The following is a 21,918-nucleotide window of genomic DNA, read 5'->3' as shown; positions in this document are numbered from 1 at the left end:
CCAAATAAAATCATGCTTATCCAGTTTGAACAGCAAAGCTTTCAATCTTATTCTCTTAACATCGGGACATAGCGACAGCTAATTGTTACCTTTTCATTTTATCTGTAATTCAACAGACAGTAGGCCACTACACTGTTCTGCATAATTTTCAAAAGCATTATGATCCTATTAACATATCCATTCCAGCAGATCATTGTGATGTATATGCATGATATAAATGCAGCCTTTTATAAAACACTCACCTATCAAATGATCCGCTAAATTGATTGGATGGGATGACATGATAGTATTGAATCCTGTTACATCTGATGGAACGAGTGTAGACTGGCAGATATAAGACGTGACAGCTCTGGCAAAGCCTTCATCACGGTCAATGACACTTTCGGCAGTGACATTATCCACACAGGAGGCCAATTTCCTTCCCTTGTGGAAAACAGTGCAAATATTTAGTTAATGCATGCGGTTACTTGTTTTGGATCAGTGAGGAAGTCGAATCATTATTGGTCTCAAAGGGTTTTCATCCCTACCTGATTTCCACAGAGGCCAATATTGAAATGGTGGAAGTATCGGACTCCTTTTGGAGTGAAACGGGGACCACTTGTAATTGAAGTGGAGTTGTTGAGAAGGCTGAAGTCATACTGCCAAGTCCTATGTTCTTTGCGATATACAAATTTGCAGTCGTTGTAACAGAGAGTGTGGTTCTGAGAAAGAAACGCACATTAAAAACAGCAAGATAGGACGTCCGGTGGCGGCAATGTAGTAGTAAGTCGCACATTTGGTGGCTCCCGCTCTGGTCGGACTTTTGGACCTTTTCCCCCGATTTTCTACCGGACTTGAATTGTAAAACTGATGACAGAGGCAATTGTGTACTGAATTTTCACATCGGTGTATGGAGAGAAGGACGAGAAGTGCTCGTAAAGGCAGAAAAAGAAAGACAGAGAAGGCTTGTGCTGAAGCTGCAGCAGGAGGACCGGACCTCTGGTTTGTCGACCCAGAGGTCAACGGAGCAGCTGATACAAGTTATTCAGGAAGGCTTTGCTAAGCAGAAACGGGACTGCTTGGACCCAATAAAAGAGTCAATTGAGCGGCTGGAGCTTAGATTGGACGCCCAAGGTCAGGCGATCCAGAAGGTAGTGAAGGCGCTGGCTGAGCAGGAGGAACATGAAACTGCGGTGGAGTTGGAGGTAGGGATGCTGAGAGACCAGAAGAAGAAGCTCCTGGAGAAGGTGGAGGGCCAAGGGAGTAGGTCCCGCCGGCAGAACTTGAGAATCGTTGAGCTCCCGGAGGGGGCCGAAGGAGCGGTCGCTGGGGCATACATCGCAGACATGTTTGAGAAGCTGCTGGGGGATGGGGCATTCTCCCGGCCCTTGGAGGTGGACAGGGCTCACAGAGCACTCGCGAGGAAGCCGCGAATGGGAGACCCCCCCGAGGGCAATGGTGGTGAGATTCCACAGGTACTTGGATAAGGAGCGCATTCTACAGTGGGCCAAGCAGACACATAGCTGTAAGTGGGACAACAGTATCCTGTGGGTTTACCAAGACCTGAGTGTGGAGGTAGCCAGGAGAAGAGCAGCCTTCAACCAGATTAGGTCGATCCTTTTTAAGAAAAAGGTGAAGTTCGGACTGTTGTATCCGGCCCGTCTCTGAGTCATGCACGAGAAACAGCACTTTTATTTTGAGTCGTCTGAGGACGCGCTGGACGTCGCGAAAAGGAAAGGACTGGTGGTGGACTGAGAACTTTTGAACTTTGCTGCAACATTCATGTTTATTTTTTTGTCTTTCTGTTCTTTTTAAAAAAGTTTCTACTTTTGTGGAAGCTGTTTGTAATGCCTTTTGCATTAAATTGGGAGCAGCGGTAGAGCTGAGTGTGTTAAGGTTTTCATTTGCACTGTTGGCGGATGGAGGTGTGCTTGTTTAGATCTTTGTGTTCTTCTTTTGGGCAATTGTGTGGGGATTGTTTGATGTTGGAGTATGTTTGTATGAGCGGGGGGAGGGTGGGGAGGGAACAATAGGTGTGAGGCTATCCGGCGCCAGGGATGGGGGCCACCAAGCTAGCTGGGCGGGCTAGCTCACGGAGGCACAGTGGGAGGTGTGCATATGTTCCGTTTATTAAAAGGGTTGGGTTACAGAGTCTTGTTACTAGGGGGGGAGGGGGTAAATGTTCTGCTGATGAAGGAGGGACTTGGGCTAAGGGACAGAGAGGAGGTTGGGGCGGAGACTGCCTGGGGGCGGACCAGTGGAGGCGCGGAGCATGGGCTGGAGGCGGGTCCAAAAAAGGGGATGGCTGATCGGCAGGGTGGGGGGGCAGTGAGCCCCCCAACTAGGCTGATCACCTGGAATGTTCGAGGGTTAAATGGGCCGGTCAAGAGGGCTCGTGTGTTCGCACATCTTAGGGGACTGAAGGCGGACGTGGTAATGTTGCAGGAGACGCACCTTTGAGTAACTGACCAGATTAGATTGAGGAAAGTCTGGGTCAGTCAGGTCTTTCACTTGGGACTAGACTCAAAGACTAGAGGGGCGCAATCCTGATCAATAAGTGGGTGGTGTTTGAGGCGGGTAGAATAGTCTCGGATGTGGGAAGTCGGTACATTATGGTCAGTGGGAAACTGGAGGGGGTGCAGGTGGTATTAGTAAATGTGTATGCGCCAAATTGGGATGATGTGGAGTTTATAAAGAGGATGCTGGGGAAGATAAAGGACCTTGAATCGCACAGATTGGTCATGGGAAGGGACTTCAACACAGTTATTGACCCTGGCTTGGACACGGGCAGGGTGCCAGCAATGGCAAAGGAACTAAAAGGGTTCATGGAGCAGATGGGGGGGGAGTGGGGGGGGGGAGGAGGATCCATGGAGATTTGGGCAGCCGAGGGTGAAGGAGTCCTCCTTCTACTCACATGTGCATTAAGTGTACTCCCGGATTGATTTCTTTATTTTGAGCAGGGCCTTATTGGCTGGGGTGGTGGACACTGGGTACTCGGCGATCACAATCTCAGGCCATGCTCCGCACTGGGTTGACCTGCAGGTTACTTGAGGTTGGCTGTGGGACTTTTGGTTGACGAAGGGGTGTGCAAGCAGCTAAGGAAATGTATTCAGAACTACCTGCAGGTCAACGACACGGGGGAAATTTCAGCAGTGGTGGTCTGGGAAGCACTGAAGGCGGTAGTCAGAGGGGAGCTGATCTTGATAGGGGCCCATAGGGAGAAGGTGGACATGGCAGAGACAGACCGACTGGTAACGGAGATACTACAGATCGATAGGAGGTATGCGGAGACCCCAGAGGCAGGGCTTTTAAGGGAATGGCGGAGGCTACAGGCGGAGTTCGGCTTGTTAACCACAGGGAGGGCAGTAGAGCAGCTGAGAAAGGCGAGGGGGGCAATCTATGAGCATGGAGAGAAGGCCAGCAGAATGCTTGCACAGCAGCTTAAAAAGAGAGAGGCAGCCAGGGAGACATGGAAAGTAAATGACAGAGATGGGAACCTGGTCGGAGATTCAGCAGGGGTGAATAAGGCGTTTCGGGATTTCTACAGCAGGCTGTACAGGTTGGAACCCCCGATGGGGCCGGAGAGGATGAGGCACTTCTTGGAGGGGCTGAATTTCCCAAAGGTGGACGGGGAGCTGGTAGATGGTCTGGGGGCCCCAATCGGGTTGGAAGAGATAGTGGAGGATCTGAAGGCCATGCAGGCGGGTAAAGCCCCGGGGCAGGACGGGTACCCAGTGGAGTTTTATAAAAGGTTCTCTGGGATATTGGGGCCGGTGTTGATGAGGATGGTCAATGAGGCAAGGGAAAGAGGGGTGCTGCTCCCGACGATGTCACAAGCCACAATTTCACTGATTCTGAGGCGGGACAAGAACCCAGAGCTGTGTGGGTCCTGCAGGCCGATATCCCTGTTGAATGTGGATGCCAAATTGCTGGCCAAAATTCTGTCCTCCAAGATTGAGGATTGTGTTCCGGACGTTATTGGGAAGGACCAGACGGGGTTTGTTAAGGGTAGGCAGTTGGTGGCCAATGTAAGAAGGTTGGTAAACGTGATCATGATGCCCCCGGAAGGTAGGGAGGTGGAGGTAGTGATCGCAATGGATGCAGAAAAGGCTTTTGATTGAGTAAAATGGGATTATCTGTGGGAGCTACTGGGACGGTTCGGATTTGGATGGGGTTTTATTGACTGGGCCAGGTTGCTGTATCAGGCTCCTGTGGCAAGCGTATGGACGAATAGGACAACATTGGACTATTTTAGACTGCACCGGGGGACGAGACAGGGATGCCCCCTCTCCCCACTGTTGTTCGCGCTAGCTATAGAGCCGTTGGCAATTGCTCAGATAGTCTCAAGGGGCTAGAAGGGGCTGGTCTGGGGGGGGGGGGGGGTGTTGGAGGGGGAGGGGTGGAGCACAGAGCCTCGCTCTATGCAGACAACCTGTTTCTGTATCGGACCCAATAGAGGGGATGGAACAAATCATGAGAATTCTAGGGGAATTTGGCCGGTTTTCGGGGTATTAGCTAAATATGAGGAAAAGTGAGATGTTTGCGGTCCAGGCGAGGGGACAGGAGAGGAGATTGGGGGAGCTGCCGTTTAGATTAGTAGGGGGAAGCTTTAGGTACCGAGGTTCAAGTGGCGCGGGAATGGAACCGGCTGCATAAATTAAATCTGGCCCGACTAGTAGACCAAATGAAGGGTGATTTCCAAAGGTCAGACACGCTCCCGTTGTCACTAGCTGGGAGGGTGCAAACGGTGAAGATGACGGTCCTCTCCAGATTCCTGTTTGTATTTCAGTGTCTCCCCATCTTTATTCCGCGGTCCTTTTTTAAACGGGTCAACAAACTGATTGCAGGCTTCGTTTGGGAGGGCAAGACCACGTGAGTGAGGAAGGTAATGCTTGAGCAGAGTCAGGGAGAGGACGGGCTGGCGCTGCCAAATTTTAGTTACTATTACTGGGCGGCGAATATAGCCATGATCAGGAAGTGGATGGTGGGGGAGGGGTTGGCATGGGAGCGTATGGAGGCGGCTTCATGCAAGGGCACCAGTCTGGGGGTGTTGGTAACTGCGCCTCTGCCGTTCCCGCCGGCACGGTACTCCACCAGCCCCGTGGTGGTGGCAGCCGTGAGAGTCTGGGGGCAATGGAGGAGACATGTGGGAGCAGAGGGAGCATCGGTCTGGTCCCCAATCTGTAATAATCACCGGTTTGACCCGGGAAGTATTGATGGGGGGTTCCGGTTATGGCAGAGAGCAGGGATTGAGAGGACGGGGGGTATGTTTATAGAGGGGAGCTTTCAGAGTATGAGGGCACTGGAGGAGAAGTTTGGGTTGGCGAGGGGAAACAAATTCAGGTATCTGCAGGTGCGGGACTTCCTACATAAACAGGTGTCAACCTTCCCGCTCCTACCGCTAAAGGGGATTCAGGACAGGGTAGTTTCCAGAACATGGGTAGGAGAAGGGAGCCTCTCTGACATTTACAAGGAACTTATGGGGTCAGAGGAGACGCAGACCGAGCTGAAGCGCAAGTGGGAGGAGGAGCGATAGAGGATGGTCTATGGGCAGACGCGTTGAGTAGAGTCAACCCATCCGCAACATGCGCCAGGCTCAGTCTGATACAATTCAAGGTCGTTCATCGGGCTCACATGACAGTGGCCCGGATGAGCAGATTCTTTGGGGTGGAAGACAGGTGTGTAAAATGTGCGGGAGGACGAGCAAACCATGTCCACATGTTCTGGGCATGTCCAAAGCTTAGGGGATTTTGGTTGGGGTTTGCAGATGTCATGTCCAAAACAAGGGTGGCACTGAGTCCAGAGGTGGCAATGTTTGGGGGGTCGGAATACCCGGGAATCCAGGAGGAGAAAGAAGCAGACGTTTTAGCCTTTGCTTCCCTGGTAGCCTGGAGATGGATACTATTAGCATGGAGGGACTCAAAACCCCCGAAGTCGGAGACCTGGCTATCGGACATGGCTAGCTTTCTCTGTTTAGCGAAAATCAAGTTCGCTTTGAGAGGGTCACTGTTAGGGTTCGCCCGGAGGTGGCAACTGTTCGTCGACTTCTTCGCGGAAAATTAATCATCAGCAGAAGGGGGGGGGGGAGGTTAGTTTAGCTTAGAGTAGAGGGTTAATAAAGGTGGGACCTATAAGGGAGGGAGACGGCTTTTGCACTATGCTTATAGTTTCATGTACATTGTTTATTTTGTTGTTGTTACAATACAATAGAGCTTTCAAACAAATCATTTGTATTTAAAACCTATTATGTTTCTTCAATAAATTTTCACAATCAAGGAATGACTTCCAAAATGTAGCCAACCTAAAAACAAACAAAGTCCCACATACGTCAATCAGATAAATTGACAGGGTAATTTGCTTTCTTGTTATTGGTTAAGGGATAAAGACTGGCCAGAATTTGAGGAGAATTCCCTTGCTCTCCTTCCATTGCTGGTGTAGCATTGCCAACATTGTCCCAAACAGGAGGATCAAGTATTGTTTCTGGTAACGGCAGGACAGTGGAGCCAGGGCAGAAGATGCTAGGGGTTACCTGTCATTGACCTCAACAGGGCATCTCTTCAGCTGGTGATGTTAAAAGGGGGTGTGGTTTTTACCGCCAGTCCCTCATACCGACGACCTATCCCTTTGCTTTGCTGCTGGCTGCTTACTGGAGCCAGGACAGCTCTGCTGCAGCTTACAGCGAAGGCAATCAGCTGGACACACCTCCGCTTCACCGCTGACCACAAAATCCAGGCCATTGTCCCTTTTTGAATTTTAACTTGGGCAAGTTTGTATGCCGATTTAACCTTCCCACCGAATTTAACGCAGATAGGACCAGGGCTAGGGGGTGGTAGGTGACCGATCCGCACACGGGAGGTGAGTTGGCAATTACATTTTTTTAAAGTTCATTTTTACGGGATGTGGGATTCGCTGGCCCAGCCAGCATTTGTTGCCCATCCCTAATTGCCCTTGAGAAGGTGGCGGTGAGCTGCCTTTGAACTGCTGGAGTCCATGTGGTGTAGGTACACCCACTGTGCTGTTATGGAGGGAGTTCCAGGATTTTGACCCAGCGACAGTGAAGGGACGGTGATATATTTCCAAGTCAGTATGGTGAGTGACTTGGAGGGGAACTTCCAGATGGTGGCAATCCTATATATCTGCTACCTTTGTCCTTCTAGATACCTTTGGCCATCTGGGTATCCTGAGTGTTAGAAAACCCCAATCCTAAAGGGAGATGAGGACAGCTGGATCTGAGAAAGTGCCTTTTCACTTACCCTCTGGATTCAGCACACCTGCCTCATCAATCCCGCACATTTGGCCACTGTACACTTCCAGTCTCCCACCCGAGTCGTCTTAATAATCCTTAATAACATCAGCTAACACTGACTACACTTCAAAATTAGCTTAGAAGTACTTCAAGATACCCTGAGGATGTGAAAATGCACTGTAAATACAAATTAATTTTTATTTCCTCTGAGCGTTCCTCATGTATTTCTTCCGAGCTCCAAATGCACAAACCTACACTTTCTTCTTTCTGCTTAAATCTCCACAATGTTGAAATCCTGACTCAGTGCAGATCCGACTCATCGGGTGGAATTCTCCGACCCCCCCGCCGGGGCAGAGAATCAGCGCGGCACCGCGCGAATCGCACCATGATACCCCGACTCCAGGTCACAACTCTTCGCAGTGTGGAGAATCGGCGCCGGCATGGTTGGCGCGGTGCTGGTTGGGGTATGCGCCGACTCTCGGGCCCAGGCCGGCGCGCCGATTCTCCAGTCCGGATGAGCCGAGCAGCCGTCACCAAAAAGCTGAGTCCCGCCGGCAGCGTTCTGACATCCTCTGAGCCGGCGGGACCTCGGCGTTGAAGGGTCCGGGGGCGGCCTGTGTGGGGGTAAGGCGGTCCGACCCCGGGGGGGGGCCTCCGTAGTGGCCTGGCCCGCGATCGGGGCCCATCAATCGGCGAGCCGGCCTCTCTGTCGGGAGCCTCCTTCCCTCCGTGCCGGCTCCTGTAGCCCTGCGCCATTTGGCATCTGGGCTGGCGCGGGGAAGAAGGCCACTGCGCATGCGCTAGTTGGCGCCAGCCCAACTGCGCATGTGCGGACCCCGCGGCGCCGGTTTCGCGCCGGGATCGGCAGCTGGAGCGGCGTGGGCCGCTACCCCACTGTGACCCGAATAATCGGGTCTTGGAACGGGCACCGACGCCGGAGTAAAACACTCCTGTTTTTACGCCGGCGTCGGCACTTAGCAGCCCGATGGGAGAATCGCGCCCATCATTTCCCAAGACTTCAAAACTTTAATACTTCTCAATCCCTCAGTCTTTCCTACCTCTCAAAATCTTTGGGCTATTTAAATCCACGGCAGGTAATTATAATTCGCCTAATGTTTTCATTTTGTCACTTTGGGCTTTCAACTTGGTTTAATTTTTTTCAACAAATGTTTTCTACATTGAATTGTTTATTACCTGAAACATCAGGGGAGGGACCATATGGCTGCATTGTTTCAGCAGGTACTACTTCATACAGTAGCACAAAAATGATAACTCTGGATCCCTATATTATTAAATGTGGAATAATTTTTGATCTTCACAAATTATACAAATAAGATGTTGGATAAAAATGTTCAATTACTGTAGCTCAACATATTTATTATTCTTTCTCTCATTCTAATAATCTCCTCAGGTCCCCAATAGTCCCCCTACCCTTTCTCCAATGGTGGCAAACTTGCTCTTGGGCACCTGTTGAGACCACTTTCGCGCAATAATGAATGTCAAAGTTCCCCTCCCTCCCTCTCTCAGGGAATGGGTGCCACATCACTCACAGTCTTCTGAGTAGGTGGAGTCCTCTACCATTCCATGCTACAGCAGCTCAGTGCACGATCATGTTTTATGTCAGGGCTACATTTACTGCATTGTTCCTGCTGTCAAGATATGTTTGTAACTTGGCGACTAAAACAAAATATTTGGAAGACCCCATTGGCAGAATTGGCCATCGAAATCTTTGGAAAAAGGGAGTAACATTAACAAAATTAAAGTGTTTCTCTTGGAGGCAGAGACCAGGACTAGAATTTGAATTTTCTTAAGGTGGCCACCTTTTCAGATCAAACACTGTGGCCAATTTTTTTTCTTTTATACATTTACAGGATGTCAGTGTCGCTGGCTAGGCCAGCATCTATTGCCCATTGCTAGTTGCAATTCATAAGGTGGTGGTGAGCTGCCTTCTAGTACTGGTACAGTGCCTGAGGTGTAGGCACACCTATAATGCTGTTTTGGAGGGAATTCCAGGATTTTGACCCAGCCACAGGGAAGTCAGGATGGTCAGTGACTTGGAGGGGAACTTCAAGATGGTGATGTCCCCAGGTATCTGCTGCTCTTATCCTTCTACATAATAGTGGTCATGAATTTGGAAAATGTTGCCTGAGGAACCTTGGTGAGTTCCTGTAGTGCATCTTATTGATGGTACACACAGTTGCCACTATGCGTCAGTGGTGGCGGGATGGATGTTTATGGAAGGATTAGCAATCAAGCCAGCTGCTTCGTCCTGAATAGTGGCGAGCTTCTTGAGTGTTGTTGGAGCTGCATTCATCCAGGTAAGTGGAGGGTATTCCATCTCACTCTTGGCTTTTGCCTTGTTGATGGTGGACAGGCTTTTTGGGAGTCAGGAGGTGAGTTACTCACCATACGATTCCTAGTCTTTGACCTGCTCTGGTAGCCACAGTATTTATATGGCTGGTTCAGTTCAGTTTCTGGTCAATGGTAAACCCCAGGATGTTGAAAGTGGGGGATTCAATGATGGAATGACATGGGGGCGATGGTTAGATCCGCTGTTGTTGAAGATGGTCATTGCCTGGCACTTGTGTGCCATGAATGTTCCTTGCCATTTGTCAGCCCAAGCCTGGATATTGTCCAGGTTTTGCTGCATTTGGACATGGCCTGTTTCAGTATCTGAAGAGTCTCGAATGGTACTGAACATTGTGCATTCATCAAGGAGTTATTTTAACTTATATCATTCTGGGGCCCTAGTGCCTCTTATACAAAATGTATGGACTATGTGATGACTGGAAAACTTTGGGAATATCGGATTCTAAGTATTGGGCAATTTAAGGGTTAAAAGTCTGGGGTTAGAGCATGTTTGACTGCAGTGTCATATTTTTTTTTTAAAGGATCCTGTTTTGCAGGGCCTGGGTGCTCTTAGCAGCCAGAAGACGAAATTGACAAAGGAATGTGTTTTTTAGTCTGGACTAATGGAGGATGGTTTGACTGGGAAAGTGCCCGGGGAGTTAAAGGTTGCAACCTTCAGAGATAATTTATTTATTAGTTTGGGACGATGAGGTCATTGCTGGGTGGAGCCAAGGATTGCAGAGAGGCAATGTGAAAGGTTGCAGAGAGGCAGTATTTTTGGAGAAAGTTTTGGAGAGAGGAGTTGAATTCTGATCTGCCTGATGCTGAGTCCACAATTCTCTCTCAGTAAGATAGATTGAGAGCTGTAAGTTTTTTTCTTGTTGTTAAATGGGAAAGTGAGTAGTAATGTTTAAGGGGTCGTTGTAAACTGTTCTTGGGTGTGAAATTACCAAAGTTTAACATTGTGGTCATAATAAAGTTTTGTTTTAAAAATACCAAAATCCTATTTCTTCATGCAATCGCCCCTGGAGCAAATCATTCTCTTCCCACAGTCTTACAAATAAACTAAAATATTGGGGTTTCGGTCCAGTATCTTAGCCACTGTTAGCTTCTGGGCTGGGATTGTAATAGCTACAATCGTTAATCACATAGATATACACTGAGTGTATTAGGTGGATGGTAGGCCTCAAATCTCCACACCTGATAATATGTTATTTCGAGATTAAACACAGATGTCAAGGATACCAATAGCACACTGAATAAAGGACATTTCCCTTCTGTACATTTGAGATGGTATCATAGAATCGTTACAGTGCAGAAGGAGACCATTCAGCCCATCGAATCTACATTGACCCTCTGAAGGAGCACCCTACCTAGGCCCACGCCCTAACCCAGTAACCCCACCTAACCTTTTGGACATGAAATAGCATGGCCAATCCACCTAACCTGTGCACCTTTGGACTGTGGGAGGAAACCGGAGCCTCCAGGGGAAACCCACGCAGACATGGGGAGAACATACAAACTCCACACAGTCACCCAGGGTCAGGATCGAACATGGGTCCCTGGCGTTGTGAGGCAGAAGCGCTAAACACCATGCCACCATTCAGAGATTCAGAACTGGCAACACATTTCCAAATATACATGATTCTACAGCACAACATTGTCTACATTTCAATATTATTTGAACAGTGGGGATGCTCTTCTGAGAATTGGGTTCTGGCCTATTCCGATAGCAGTCAATAGCTGTCCTTCACAATACTAGACCCGAAAGTACTTGATGCTGTAATTGGGTATCATCATATTCATCAGCAATGGTGTCCCACACTTCATTTTCATCCACAAAAATAAATAACAGTAATTACCGCATTATTTCGGGTGCCAGGTCCACATGGGATGCAAGACTCCTTTCCATAGTAATGATGAGCTTTGAGGTGTGTAATTGCTGGGCACGCCTGGCATTTATTGGACTCCTTGTCTATGTATTGTCCTGGTGCACATGACACACAAGAAGTTCCTAAGGAGGTTGATTCCAGTGCGCATGGCCCACAGTACGATGAGACACCTCCTATAACATTGGTCACGTTGATGGAGTAAATTTTGGCAACATCAGATGAATACATGTGACTCTGAAATATAGAAGCCATAACTTAAATATCTACCAGTGGTGTTTTTGTTAGAATTGCACACGAGGTGGTGGATTATACACTGTATAATAGGGCTTGGAGCAGCTAGGGCAGAGTAGGTCAATGATAGGTGGGATCTCGGAGAGATTACAACAAGGAGGCCTTTACACTGCATTAACACTTCCTCTGTTTCATGCCCTACACATCTTTGTCACAATCTCTCTGAAATCCCACCTATCACTGACCTACTACTCTGGGAGTGGATGTTGGAGGTGGTGGATGGGGTGCCAATCAAGTGAGCTGCTTTGTCCTGGATGGTGTTGAGCTTCTTGAGTGTTGTCGGAGCTGCACTCATCCAGCCAAGTGGAGAGTATTCCATCACACTCCTGACTTGAGCCTTGCATAATTTAGGACAGACATACAGGTTTTTGGGAGTGAGGTGGTGATTTAGATACCGCATAATTGCCAAACTCTGACGTACATGTTTCCTTCTGCTTCTTATTGTAACTATACTTATTGCCAGTTATGCAAATAATCTTTGTCCACTTCATATCCCTTGACTTACAATCTCCCAGCAGAAATGTGATCTGTTCCTAGGTTTCTATCAAAATCCTTAACTGGGTTCCACCTGCTGGATGAGTCACTCAGACTGAAGCCCACTTATTCTTTTTCTGGTATGACTGAAGTCTGATCTATATATTAATAGAAGGACCTCTCTGTTTTCCACCAAGGTGTCCTTCATGCCTGCTCAGAAGAGCAGTTTAAAATAGAACACTGCGTGAAAGGAGTGTGATATCAGTGTGTAAATCTCTTGGGTAATTTTCACTGGCAGGAAAGGTTAAAATTGCCCGTGCATGCCTGTACATGAGCTAATTTGAAATAGTTAGGTAAAAATGTGAGAACGGAGAGAAAAGCAGAAAAAAAGCCTAGACTTCTTTGATCTTCTAAGAAGTGCAGGCTATTTCTTCTTTCAGCTCCCTAGTGTCTCTCTCTCTCTCTCTCTGTCTCTCCAGCAGTCTCTGGAAGCAAGGCGGGTCCTTGCCATAGAGTCCATGGCAGGAGCTTGTGCGTGAAGTCTGTTAACATGGGGAGGCTGATGCGCTGCAGCTACCCAAGTGTAGGTTTCAACTGAAAGCAGGGTTTTTTAATTATAGTTTGGATATAAACTAGTGTGGTAGACGTCCACCTCCTTGAGGGAGAGGGTTTATCAAATACGGATGTTTTTCTCCAATGAACAATTATATGGAACTAGGAGGCCATGATGATTGGCAAGTCAGTGGCAAAGTCTCGAAGGCATTAAAGTGAATAACTTGGTATGTAATGGGGAAGCAAGGTGGGAGCGGGGAAAGAGAGTGGGAGGGGGGGAGGGAGAGACTGCACGCATAGAAGGACTCGTGGGGGGAGGGGGTTGGGAATAGGAGGGGTGGAATGGTAGAACACAGGTGCCTGCACACAGATATGCCAAACTGTATGTAGTCTCAAGAAATGCATGGAAATAAAAGGGACTCAGAAAATGAGGCCATCCATCTATATTTATATAAATGCCAGTGAATGCTATGTAGATAGACCACCTGTTTTTGCTGTCGTATTCTAGTTTTATCTCGTTAGTTTATTCCATGTGTTTTTCTTCTTTGTGTTGTTTTTCCAAAGTTCTCTGTATATGCTTTTTAAAAAATTTAGAGTACCCAATTCTTTTTTTCCCAATTAAGGGGCAATTTAGCGTGGCCAATCCACCCACCTTGCACATCTTTGGGTCTTGGAGGGTGAGATCCACACTGACATGGGGAAAATGTGCAAACTTCACACGGACGTGACCCAGAGCCAGGATCGAACCCGGGTCCTCGGTGCTATGAGGTAGCAGTGCTAAACACTGTGCCACCATGCCACCCTCTCTGTATAGGCTTGATAACACTAATGTAAATTTTGAGCACTTATATAGAAAAGAGATATAACTTTTTAATAGCCCCGGTTAGGAGGGCCGCAAATGTAAGATGGAACGAGATGAAACAAAGACTCACCTGTAATAAATGAAAAACTCAAATTAAAAACAATTTAAAAAAATAGTCGGGAGACAAGCAAAGCCGTCTTTAGGGCGAAGTCCCGCTTTGTCTTACAAAATCATATCATCACTTCTGCACATTAAGCCCGCCATGTTTAAGAAAATACAATTGTTTAAGTATCAGATTCTGATGTCGTAAAAAAACATCCAACGATATTGAAAATATAATGCAAGTATCAGTACCTGTTCAACTGAGGCTGAGCGTTGGAATGCCCACATGAAAGCAAGTGAAGTGTTTCTTTCAATAATATACGTGTAGGACTGTTTTTCCTTGGAGCCATTCCACACTTCCACCGTTCTTGTACTTTCTTTCGTAGGTCCCTGAATTATTTGCACATTGTTTTAGGATTTGTGACAAGTACTCGTCCAAGCTGTTGCATTTTACTGAACTGTCCCATGATCCGAAATGTAACAAATGTTAATTGACACAGTAAACTGTCCCTTTTCATCCTGCTTTATGCCTTAGAACGGTAGTGTTTTGTTTTAGGAAGTGAAAACATAATTGGGCTTGGAGTTTGGAATAATAGGTCAGCATATCTATCTGCTTTGAAGAGACGTAGCTTGGACTTACTGCATCTGAAGGGACAAATTTGCACTGACTACGTAAATAGCTTAATAGACGTTACAGTTGGAGGTAATACAGGAATTGACATTGTGAGTAGGATGTCTGCAACAGCATGAGGCTCTGACCATCAAAAATATTTTTTGGTAGCCCAGGATTTGACAGCCATGGAAGGTATGCACGCCATGTGACCAAGTAGGTTGATTATCAATTGTAAATCTTTCCGATCTGCCTGATGACTGGTGGTAAGAGTGGGAGGATTTCCTTCTCAGCCATACCACAGAAGGCAATGGCAGGCCTCTTCAGTGAGGACACACATTTAAAATGATTTGCAAAAGAAGCAAACGTGATGTGGGGAAAAACATTTTCACACAGTGGGTGGGTCGGGTCTGGAATGCACCTCCTGGAGGTGTGGTGGAGGCAGGTTCAATTGAGGCATTCAAGCAGCCCTTAGATGGTTACTTGAATAGAAACAAGGTGCAGGGGTACGGGGAAAAAGCAGGGGAATGGCACTAAAGTCCATCGGAGAGCCAGTGCAGACAGGAGGGGCCAAATGGCAGCCTCCTGCACCATAACAATTCTGTGATACTGTGATGAATGGAGAAATGTACCCATACTTGTGGTCCCATTTGCAAGCAGTTTCTACTTTTATCCCATGAATATGAGAAAGAAATCTGCTGAGTTGGCATTAACAATAACCTACTTCTTGAAACCCTACCTAATATGTCTTTCCTTATTCTACAGCTTTATTAGCGTTTTGGCATGTGGTGTGAATTATCAAATCAAATGACGAGACTTTTTTCTGGACTCCACCAACTTTGAAACAATGGAGGTCCAGGGTAGGCACATCTCAGTATTTAAGCTGAAATGCCAATGAAATTAATTAATGTTTCACTGGCATGTAGTTATAACAGCTATAAAAGACAGCTTGAGAAAAACAGTCCAATCATCAATGACGAGATGAAATTCTTGCAGTCTCAGTACACAACAATGAGCTGTTCTCCTGGCTGCCTTATTGCTTTTAAGATATTGGGCGAGAGTTTTCGTCCGTTCATGCTGCTGGGATCTTTCAGTCCCGCCGGCAGCGCACCCCCACCGCAGGTTTCCCGGCAGTGAGGGGCACATTCAATGGGGAATCCTGCTGACAACGGTGGTATCAAAAGATCCCACTGCCGGCAATGGCAGGCCAACCCCTGCCACCGCGAAACACATGGCGAGTTAATCAGTAAATCCCGCCCATTGTCTGTACATATCGTTCGGTGACTCAGGCTGGCATCTATTAAGCTCAGTTCACAGGAAATGCAGCCAAATGGGTTCAATAATGTAACTCTATCTTCAACCATCTTCCCCGTGACCAAATGCCTTTCGGTTAGCCCAAGTCATGGCATTGCCCCATAAATCTATTACCCTCTAGATATTCTTCACTCCAATTGTTATTATTCACACACATATAGTTTTGCTCATAATGCCCTTCTTGCATTTTGGGTTATAGTACCTGAAATAATGACTTTAACTAGGGATTATAAGCACAACACAAGGCATCACATCACCCCATACCATAATATTTCTCCATTGATTGCATTCACGTTAAATAATTTAGGTGTTTACATTTTTTAAAAAATCTTTCACAGATGTGAGCATTTCTGGCTGGGCCACCATACTTGTTGCCCTTCAGAAGATGGTGATGAGCTGCCTTCTTGAACCGCTGCAGTTCATGTGTTGTAGGTGCATCCACAGCGCTGTCAGGAAGTGAGTTGCAAGGTTTTGACCCTGCGACAGTAAAGTAACAGTGATGTAGTTCCAAGTGTGCCACTTGGAGGGAAGCTTGCAGGTGATGGTGTTTCCATGCATCAACCACCTTGAAGGACAATAGTAGTGGTTGTGGGTTTAGAAGATTCTATGGAAGGATTCTTGGTGAGCTGCTGCAGTGCATCCTGTAGATGGTAGACACTGCCGCCACTGTGCCTCAGTGGTGGAGGGGGAGAATTGTGAATGTGTTGGATGGGGTGCCAATCAAGTGGGCTGCTTTGTGCTGGAGGGTGTTGAGATCCTTGATTGATGTCGGAGCTACACTCATCCAGGCAAGTGGAGAGTATTCCATCACACCACTGACTTTTGCCTCGTTGATGGTGGACAGTTTTGGGGAGTCAGACGATGAGTTACTCAGCACAGGATTCTGAGCCTCTGACCTGCTCTTGGAGCCACAGTATTTATACAGCTCGTCCAGTTCTGTTTCTGGTCAATGGTAATCCACAGCGGGTTGACAGTTGGGATTCAGCAATGGTAATGTCATTGAATGTCAAGGGGAAATGGTTCAATTCTCTCTTCGTGGAGATGGTCATGCCTGACACTTGCGTGGCATGAATGCTACTTGCCACTTTTCAGCCCAAGCCTTACTGTTGTTTAGGTCTTGCTGCATTTGGGCATGAACTCCTTCAGTATCTGAGGATTCATAAATTGTGGTAAAAACTCTGCAAACATCAGTGAACATCACGACTTGATGTGGCAGGATTTCAGAGTTGATATGCTTGCTTAGCTCTATCGCATGCTAAACTTTGCCATTTGGCACAAAAGTAGTGATGTGTTGTAGCTTTACAAGGTTAACACTTCATATTTGGGTACAACTAGTGTCCTTGGCATGTCCTCCTGCACTCTTCATAGAACTAGAGTTGACCCCCCCCCCCAGCTTGATGGTAATAGTAGGATGGGGGATATGCTGGGCCATGAGGTTATAGATTGTGGTTGTTTATAATTCTGCTGCTGATGATGACCCACAGCACTTAATGGATGCATAGTTTTTGAGTAATTAGATCTGTTCGAAATCTATCATATTTAGCATGGTGGTAGTGCTACACAGCACAATATAAAGTATCCCCAATGTGAAGACAGGATTTAGACTCCACAAGGACTGTGCAGTGTCACTCCACAAGGACTGTGCGGTGTCACTCCTGCTAATTCTGTCATGGACGGACTATGAAATTCCCCACCCAGAGTACAGTTTGTGCCCTTGCCACCCTCAGTGTTTCCTCCAAGTAGTGTTCAACATGGAGAAGTATTGGTTCATCAGCTGGGGGGTGGTGGGGGGGGGGGGGGGGGGGGGGGGTGGTTTAAGGAATGGGCTTGAACTTTACGTTGATTGGGTGTATATGAACTCAGAAGCATGTGCAATCGTGGGAGAAGATGTCGAGTGCGCCTCCTGACATCATCGTGCACTCGCACAATATTTTGGTCGGTGGACCTGCGCTAGAGTCTGAAGCACAGCTGCCGGAGGGGCAAATTAAATGCAATTCTACGTGGCCTTCTCCTTTTACAGTTGGCTGGCAGACTGATTGGCCATGCAGCCTTTATATTTTAGTTGCAACCTTGATCCGGGCTTGAAATAAAATTAATAATGGGGTCTAAGGTCTGTTTATGGTTGTGCTTTCCAGAAACTGTTGGCATCGTTTTAACATCAATATTTATTTTTCAACGGTCAGCAGCTCCGTGACTCATCCTTTTGTTTTCTTCTTTGTTTTTGGAAAAGGAGGTCATTCGGCCCATTGAGTCTGCACCAGCCCTTGGAAAGAGCACCCTACTTAAGCCCAAGCTTCTATCCATCCTGTCCCCATAACCCAGTAACCCTACATAACCATTTGGGACTCGAAGGGGCAAATTAGCATGGCCACTACACCTAACCTGCACATCTTTGGACTGTGGGAGGGAAGCAGAGCACCCGGAGGAATCCCACGCCGATACGGGGATCAAGTGCAAACTCCACACAGTCACCTGGGCCCGGAATTGAACCTTGTACCCTGGAGCTGTGAGACAGCAATGCTAACCACTGCGCCACCGTGCCGCAGCAGCGGTCCACCTGAAGGAACACGTTAGAAACGCCAGCCTGCATTCTCCCTTTTCCTGGCACCCGCCCTCTTTCTGCCCTCCCCGGCAATGCTTGGCCTTTCACAGAGCTTGTTTCACACTGGAGAGCCATTGATCGGCCATCCAATGTCAAATTGCGCTTCGAGGATGGAAGTGGCCGAACGCATTTCACATCCATCTCTGGGTCCACCATGTTTGCGCACCCGACGGGCGGAAAATTCAGGCCATGGTTCCGTGAGCATGACTGTGACAGGCTATTGGTTGACTAGCCTATGGGACAGCTCTCCCAATTGTGACACAAGTCCGCAGATGTTAGTGAGGAGAACGGTTTCTTACGGCATGCTTGAAGTAATCATACGATACATAAGTTTGAAACGTAAACTTTTAACATAGCTAAGCCATTTTGTATCTTCAAAACCTTCCATGAGAAAAAGCTCAAATTCATTCAAGTCTCCTTGATGAATTAAGTTTATCTTTCTTTTTTTTTTCTTTTATAAATTTAGAGTACCCAATTCATTTTTTCCAATTAAGGGACAATTTAGCGTGGCCAATCCACCTACCCTGCACATCTTTGGGTTGTGGGGGTGAAACCCATGCAAACACAGGGAGAATGTGCAAACTCCACACGTACAATGACCCAGAGCCGGGATCGAACCTGGGATCTCGGCGCCATGAGGCAGCAATGCTAACCACTGCGCCACCGTGCTGCCCTTAACTTTACCTTACTCCACACCTTATGTTAAGCTAAACGCGTCAAAGCCGCTTAACCTTGGTTCAAAAGTAAATGAAGTTTGGCTTACCACCAAGAAATATAACTCGCAATTCGCAGTACACACGATCTCAAAGATAAAAGTGATCCGACCAACTTCTGGGTTGTCTAAATTCTCTATTGCTGACTGTGGTGGGCTGTGAAATAAATCAAACAGGATAAGAGCATAACGGATAGGAGCAGGAAATGACAGATGGCCCGTCGAGCCTGCTCTGCCCTGCAATGTGATAATGAATGATCTTTGGCTTCAACAAGGCAAAAGAAGATAACGGGTTGCATAAGATTTTTTAAAAATACATTTATCTTTTTCATGCAGTCATATTTAAAAAAAGTAATCACATGAATTCATATTCCTTTCACACATTTTTGTTTTGAAATATAATTAAGTTGAAAGAAATGAAATATGTATTTTTCCAACATTTGGGTCCTATTACCAAGAGGTTTGCTATTAGAACTGAAATTTTGTTCCAGGAGACTTGTTAACACCTCATACCTACAAAAGTCTTCCATCGACAGTCAGCGATAAAACCCAATTTCAAACCCTACTCTCACCAAAGATTTATACTTGGAAACAACATTCTTTCTTTTTTTTTCCAATTAAGGGGCACTTTTAGCATGGTCAATCCACCTACCCTGCACACCTTTGGGTTGTGGAGGTGAGACCCACACAGACATGGTGTGAATGTGCAAACTGCACACAAACAGTGACCCGGGGCCAGGATCGAACCCGGGTCATCGGCGACGTGGGGCAGCAGTGCTAACCATTTCCACCACCTTGCCACCCTAGAACTAATGCTCTTTCACCAAACCTGAGCAAAATGTCTATAGCACAGAGTAAACACCATCAATGGAGGATTCACCAGCAATGTTCACCTTCTGGTGGATGAACCAGGAAGCAGTGCTATGACAGTCTGCCTGGAAATATCTGTGCACTGAACCATTTTTGAATTACATTGAAGTCTTGCCTTTCACAACTTTCTTGTTTGGTATATTCTTACCCACGCTAAAGCCTTTGTACACCAGATCACCTATTGCATGAACATTTGTTAGCTTATCCGCATTTTGTTTGCCCTCGCTCCTTAAAGGCACTTTATTCAAAATTAAATTTATTCCATTAGCGATGACGGAACAGAGACCTCGCCAAGTTTTGAAGGAGAGATGGTGTCGAAGTCTCTGGAAGCCATACCTTCCATTGGTTCTGGTCATGAACATTTAATTCCCTTTTATTTAAGCACCCTTCCAACAGGGGTGTGAAGCGGCGCCTGGAATGGTTGCAGCTGAAGTGCAGCCCAAATAGACAGATCAACCTGGGAATGTCCAAAACCCTCGGGATTCAGAGCAGCAATAACGGCTCTGTTCAATTTTGAAATGTTCATCAATTTATTTGCCTTTTTATGTAAAGCATTATTCTGTTACTTTTGTGGTGATTCATGCTTTCTTTAAATGAGGATTGTCTCATTTTAAAATTTTCAATACATGTCTTGGGTGTTAAAAGAGCAGTGAGTCTGCAGTTGGATTATTTTGCTACAACACTGAGCCCAGAGGCCTCTCCCCACTCCCCCCCCCCCCCCGTCACATACCACAACTTACTGTACAGTAACTGCACAAAGCAATGCTACCCACATATTGCTGCGACATGTCTAATTGACTCCCACAGTAAAGCATGTTCAACATTCGCCAATTCGCTGTTTGAGGGATTTCATGAGAATATAGCCCTCACAAATGATATGACTTTATTGCAAAATATGGTAGCATTTATTTATGTGTATCGCTTGGTGAGAAAAACACAAGGGAAACTGCAGAGACATACATATCTCAATGATCTACTGAATTGTTAAAAAGCAGCACAAAGGCTATGCTGAACCTCATGAAGTCCTTGTTTATGTCAGACACGTAAGATGCAGAAAATATATTTTCTTACCTAAATCCAGGGACGTGCATCATCAGCATCAAATAATTATTGCCAGCACTTGCCACCGAACTATGTATGTGGTCTCCAGCCACCTCCCACCCTAAACAAAGGTATTTCTTTAAAAGAACCGCAGCTGATTCTCCACAGAGTAAACAACTGACATCTTACAAATACCAGTTTGTCCCCCCGAATCACAATTTTTAGCTAAACGCTTTTTAAAAAAAATCATATTCACGCTATGGGCATCAAAATCCCTCTTCCGGGTGTCAATGTATAGAAGTAACAAAGGAGAAACGCCAAGTTTCTGCCCCCTTTGCAAAGCCCTGGAGATCCTTGCTGAGGGGGAAGGGTTGGGGGAGGGAGGAATGGAGGTGCTGGCGCTTGAAGCAGCGAGAATTAACAGAAAGCTATGAACACGAGGTTCAGCCTTTCTGTCTCATTTTGTTGTAGGTACCTGGGCAGGTGCTGGAAGCAGTTCATAGTGGGAACTTTTCCAGTCCCATCAAATCAGAAGATGTGAAAAGAGCAAAGTAGCAAGAACATGGGGACTTAAAATGCAAAGTACTTTCCACTTACTTACATTTCAGCACTCATGAAAGATTAGAAACAAGTAAGGAATCATAAATATAGTGGAGGAGCGAAGTAAATGGATCACCGTTGGCCAGATATGGGCGGCACGGTAGCACAGTGGTTAGCACTGTCGCTTAACAGTGCCAGGGACCCCAGTTCAATTCCCGGCTTGGGTCACTGGATTGGATTTTGTTTATTGTCACATGTACCAAGGTACAGTGAAAAGTATTTTTCTGCGAGCAGCTCAACTGTCTGTGCGGAGTCTGCACGTTCTCCCCGTGTCTGCGTGGGTTTCCTCCAGGTGCTCCGGTTTCCTCCAACAAGTCCTGAAAGACGTGCTTGTTAGGTGAATTGGACATTCTGAATTCGCCCTCAATGTACCCGAACAGACGCTGGAATATGGCGACCAGGGGCTTTTCACAGTAACTTCATTGCAGTGTTAATGTAAGCCTACTTGTGACACTAATAAAGATTTTTTAAAAGTAGGAAAC

General features: G+C 46.8%; 1 protein-coding gene across 1 annotated transcript in view; it reads right to left on the bottom strand.

The window, feature by feature from the left end:
• Nucleotides 1–21,918, bottom strand: part of elapor1 (endosome-lysosome associated apoptosis and autophagy regulator 1) — a 217,408-nt gene that overhangs the window by 49,060 nt on the left and 146,430 nt on the right. Inside the window, exons 11-16 of the mRNA XM_072480299.1 lie at nucleotides 20,867–20,957; nucleotides 18,977–19,082; nucleotides 13,940–14,077; nucleotides 11,437–11,700; nucleotides 528–701; nucleotides 243–423 (exon numbers count right to left, since the gene is read on the bottom strand). Of these exons, the coding sequence (XP_072336400.1) occupies nucleotides 243–423; nucleotides 528–701; nucleotides 11,437–11,700; nucleotides 13,940–14,077; nucleotides 18,977–19,082; nucleotides 20,867–20,957 (954 nt within the window). The remainder of the gene's footprint in view (nucleotides 1–242; nucleotides 424–527; nucleotides 702–11,436; nucleotides 11,701–13,939; nucleotides 14,078–18,976; nucleotides 19,083–20,866; nucleotides 20,958–21,918) is intronic.

This window comes from Scyliorhinus torazame, chromosome 17 (genome assembly GCF_047496885.1).
Source record: "Scyliorhinus torazame isolate Kashiwa2021f chromosome 17, sScyTor2.1, whole genome shotgun sequence".
Taxonomy (NCBI): domain Eukaryota; kingdom Metazoa; phylum Chordata; class Chondrichthyes; order Carcharhiniformes; family Scyliorhinidae; genus Scyliorhinus; species Scyliorhinus torazame.
Note: the sequence above shows the minus strand (reverse complement) of the source record. Positions and strands in the feature narration are given on the sequence as shown.